Here is a 4,230-nt window from a genome sequence, read left to right on the forward strand (position 1 = left end):
TTCCTCTTCAACAATCTACTGCCTCGATGGTTCATTCAAAGTACAACGCTTGTCCGAAGAAAAAATGTGTTGGTAGACAACATCAGAGCTTTGAGTTCAGTGTCCAGAGTACAGGACAGAACTAAGAATATAGCATAGGAGAAAGCCTTGTGATTGGAAAAGCCAAGTAGTTAGGGTTCTAATGTCTTCGTGTTGAATGAGATTATAAACAGAGCAGAGAGACACGAGATGGACACACAGATCAGAGAGACACGACACACACACAGAGCAGAGAGACACGACACACACACAGAGCAGAGAGACACGAGATGGACACACAGAACAGAGAGACACGACACACATCTGCTGTAGAGGATAAGTACGTCTGGTTTGGTCTGGTGAGAATACAGATATAATAGCATGCTACACAGATGTTCTGGTTTGGTTGGAAACAGGGACTTGGAAACAGTGGTCGTCAGTCAGTCACATTCTACCTGCATCCAAAATGTTTCCTATACACTATATGCATCCAAAATGTTTCCTATTCACTATATGCAGCCAAAATGTTTCCTATTCACTATATGCAGCCAAAATGTTTCCTATTCACTATATGCATCCAAAATGTTTCCTAGTAAAATAAAGGTAAAATATAATATAGTGCATCCAAAATGGCTCCCTATTCACTGTAGTGCATCCCACATCAATTATATTCACTATAGTGCATCCCACATCAATTCTATTCACTATAATGCATCCAAAATGGCGCCCTATTCACTATTGTGCATCCAAAATGCCTCCCTATTCACTATAGTGCATCCAAAATGCCTCCCTATTCACTACAGTGCACTACTATGAATACTGCCCTCCATGACTCCCTACCCCCAACAAAGTTGAATTAGTTCTAAATAAAAAGCAACAGCTCATCTTGGGAATGATCATAAAGTAAAGTATTTCTCCTGCTGAGATTCAGAAATCCATAAATTCAACATATGCTAAACTCTCTCTCCTCTCTCTCATCTCTCTCTCCTGTCCCCTCTCTCTCCTGTCCTCTCTCTCTCCTCGCTCTCTCTCTCTCCTTGCTCTCTCTCTCTCCTTGCTCTCTCTCTCTCCTTTCCTCTCTCTCTCCACTCTCCTTTCCTCTCTCTCTCCTCTCTCTCCTGTCCTCTCTCTGGCTCTCATCTCTTTCTCTCTCTCTCTCTCCTTTCCTCTCTCTCTCCTCACTCCACTTTCCTCTCTCTCTCCTCGCTCTCTCTCCTCTCTCTCCTGTCCTCTCTCTCTCTCCACTCTCCTTTCCTCTCTCTCCTCTCTCTCCTGTCCTCTCAATTCAATTCAATTCAATTCAATTCAAGGGCTTTATTCTTTCTCTGTCTCTCTCTCCCCTCTTTCTCTCTCTCTCCTTTCCTCTCTCTCTCCTCACTCCACTTTCCTCTCTCTCTCCTCTCTCTCCTGTCCTCTCTCTCTCCACTCTCCTTTCCTCTCTCTCTCCTCTCTCTCCTGTCCTCTCAATTCAATTCAATTCAATTCAAGGGCTTTATTCTTTCTCTGTCTCTCTCTCCCCTCTTTCTCTCTCTCTCCTCTCCTCGTTCTCTCTCTCTTTCTCCTCTCTCTCCTGTCCTCTCTCTCTCTTCATCCATCCAACCCCTATCCTCTCCCCCCTCACTATAAAAGTGCATGTAGTCAAGAGGAGGCTATGGGATGTTGACGGGGATGGTGTGGGATTCATTATGTTGCCTCTCCTCTGTGTTTCTTCTAGCAGGCCTGGTTCAAGCTACAACACAGCTGGAGAACATACAACCTCCCAGGCTCTCTCACCCTCCTTCCAACCTCCCAGGCTCTCTCACCCTCCTTCCAACCTCCCAGGGTCTCCCACCCTCCTTCCAACCTCCCAGGCTCCCACCCTCCTTCCAACCTCCCAGGCTCTCTCACCCTCCTTCCAACCTCCCAGGCTCTCTCACCCTCCTTCCAACCTCCCAGGCTCTCCCACCCTCCTTCCAAACTCCCAGGCTCTCTCACCCTCCTTCCAACCTCCCAGGCTCCCCCACCCTGCTTCCAACCTTCCAGGCTCTCTCACCCTCGTCCCAACCTCTCAGGCTCTCCCACCCTCCTTCCAACCTCCCAGGCTCCCCCACCCTGCTTCCAACCTTCCAGGCTCTCTCACCCTCGTCCCAACCTCTCAGGCTCTCTCACCCTCCTTCCAACCTCCCAGGCTCTCCCACCCTCCTTCCAACCTCCCAGGCTCTCTCACCCTCCTTCCAACCTCCCAGGGTCTCCCACCCTTCTTCCAACCTTCCAGGCTCTCTCACCCTCGTCCAAACCTCCCAGGGTCTCCCACCCTCCTTCCAACCTCCCAGGCTCTCCCACCCTCCTTCCAACCTCCCAGGGTCTCCCACCCTCCTTCCAACCTCCCAGGGTCTCCCATCCTCGTCCCAACCTCCCAGGGTCTCCCACCCTCCTTCCAACCTCCCAGGGTCTCCCACCCTCCTTCCAACCTCCCAGGGTCTCCCATCCTCGTCCCAACCTCCCAGGGTCTCCCACCCTCCTTCCAACCTCCCAGGGTCTCCCACCCTCCTTCCAACCTCCCAGGGTCTCCCACCCTCCTTTCAACCTCCCAGGCTCTCCCACCCTCCTTCCAACCTCCCAGGCTCCCCCACCCTCCTTCCAACCTCCCAGGCTCTCTCACCCTCCTTCCAACCTCCCAGGGTCTCCCACCCTCCTTCCAACCTCCCAGGGTCTCCCACCCTCCTTCCAACCTCCCAGGGTCTCCCACCCTCCTTTCAACCTCCCAGGCTCTCTCACCCTCCTTCCAACCTCCCAGGCTCTCCCACCCTCCTTCCAACCTCCCAGGCTCTCCCACCCTCCTTCCAACCTCCCAGGGTCTCCCACCCTCCTTCCAACCTCCCAGGCTCTCCCACCCTCCTTCCAACCTCCCAGGGTCTCCCACCCTCCTTCCAACCTCCCAGGCTCTCCCACCCTCCTTCCAACCTCCCAGGGTCTCCCATCCTCGTCCCAACCTCCCAGGGTCTCCCACCCTCCTTCCAACCTCCCAGGGTCTCCCACCCTCCTTTCAACCTCCCATGCTCTCCCACCCTCCTTCCAACCTCCCAGGGTCTCCCACCCTCCTTCCAACCTCCCAGGGTCTCCCATCCTCGTCCCAACCTCCCAGGGTCTCCCATCCTCGTCCCAACCTCCCAGGGTCTCCCACCCTCCTTCCAACCTCCCAGGGTCTCCCACCCTCCTTTCAACCTCCCATGCTCTCCCACCCTCCTTCCAACCTCCCAGGGTCTCCCACCCTCCTTCCAACCTCCCAGGGTCTCCCACCCTCCTTCCAACCTCCCAGGGTCTCCCATCCTCGTCCCAACCTCCCAGGGTCTCCCACCCTCCTTCCAACCTCCCAGGGTCTCCCACCCTCCTTTCAACCTCCCAGGCTCTCTCACCCTCCTTTCAACCTCCCAGGCTCTCTCACCCTCCTTCCAACCTCCCAGGCTCTCCCACCCTCCTTCCAACCTCCCAGGCTCTCTCACCCTCCTTCCAACCTCCCAGGGTCTCCCATCCTCGTCCCAACCTCCCAGGGTCTCCCACCCTCCTTCCAACCTCCCAGGCTCTCTCACCCTCCTTCCAACCTCCCAGGGTCTCCCACCCTCCTTCCAACCTCCCAGGCTCCCACCAGAGATAGAGAGAGGTAAAGAAATGGGGAGGGGGGAGGGGAATTGAGAGCTGTCCACAGCCACCAGGGCCATCTGTCACCTAACCACCACCACCCCACCCCAAACCTCCACCTGGATTTAGCACCCAGTGGCATCAGACTAGAGAAGGTAACCAGAAAGGCTGTATTTGGGATGATAAGGAGGACAACAGGCAATACAGGCCAAAGCAGAGCGACAGTCGTCTGGTCCCAGATCTGTTTGTGCTGTCCTGACATCTCCTATGTCTTTATAGAGCATGTCAGGTCGTCTGGTCCCAGATCTGTTTGTGCTGTCCTGACATCTCCTATGTCTTTATAGAGCATGTCAGGTCGTCTGGTCCCAGATCTGTTTGTGCTGTCCTGACATCTCCTATGTCTTTATAGAGCATGTCAGGTCGTCTGGTCCCAGATCTGTTTGTTCTGTCCTGACATCTCCTATGTCTTTATAGAGCATGTCAGGTCGTCTGGTCCCAGATCTGTTTGTGCTGTCCTGACATCTCCTATGTCTTTATAGAGCATGTCAGGTCGTCTGGTCCCAGATCTGTTTGTGCTGTCCTGACACCTCCTAT

At 53.9% G+C, this 4,230-nt stretch overlaps 1 protein-coding gene across 1 annotated transcript; it reads left to right on the forward strand.

Annotated features, from left to right (window-relative positions):
- The first annotated feature begins 308 nt into the window (after nucleotides 1-308).
- LOC135559435 (uncharacterized) lies at nucleotides 309-3,652 on the forward strand. The gene is made up of 2 exons (XM_064993586.1): nucleotides 309-377; nucleotides 1,733-3,652. Exons 1-2 carry the CDS (start codon nucleotides 309-311, stop codon nucleotides 3,650-3,652), a joined length of 1,989 nt encoding a protein of 662 aa, XP_064849658.1.
- Nucleotides 3,653-4,230: the final 578 nt, after the last annotated feature.

The sequence above is a fragment of the Oncorhynchus masou genome, chromosome 18 (genome assembly GCF_036934945.1).
Source record: "Oncorhynchus masou masou isolate Uvic2021 chromosome 18, UVic_Omas_1.1, whole genome shotgun sequence".
Taxonomy (NCBI): Eukaryota; Metazoa; Chordata; class Actinopteri; order Salmoniformes; family Salmonidae; genus Oncorhynchus; species Oncorhynchus masou.

Bases quoted from the DNA above. Each gene is read 5' to 3' on its own strand.
- LOC135559435 (XM_064993586.1), top strand. From the start codon at position 309: ATGGACACACAGAACAGAGAGACACGACACACATCTGCTGTAGAGGAT. The intron at 378-1,732 runs GTGAGAATACAG...TGTTTCTTCTAG, and splicing joins AGTACGTCTGGTTTGGTCTG to CAGGCCTGGTTCAAGCTACA.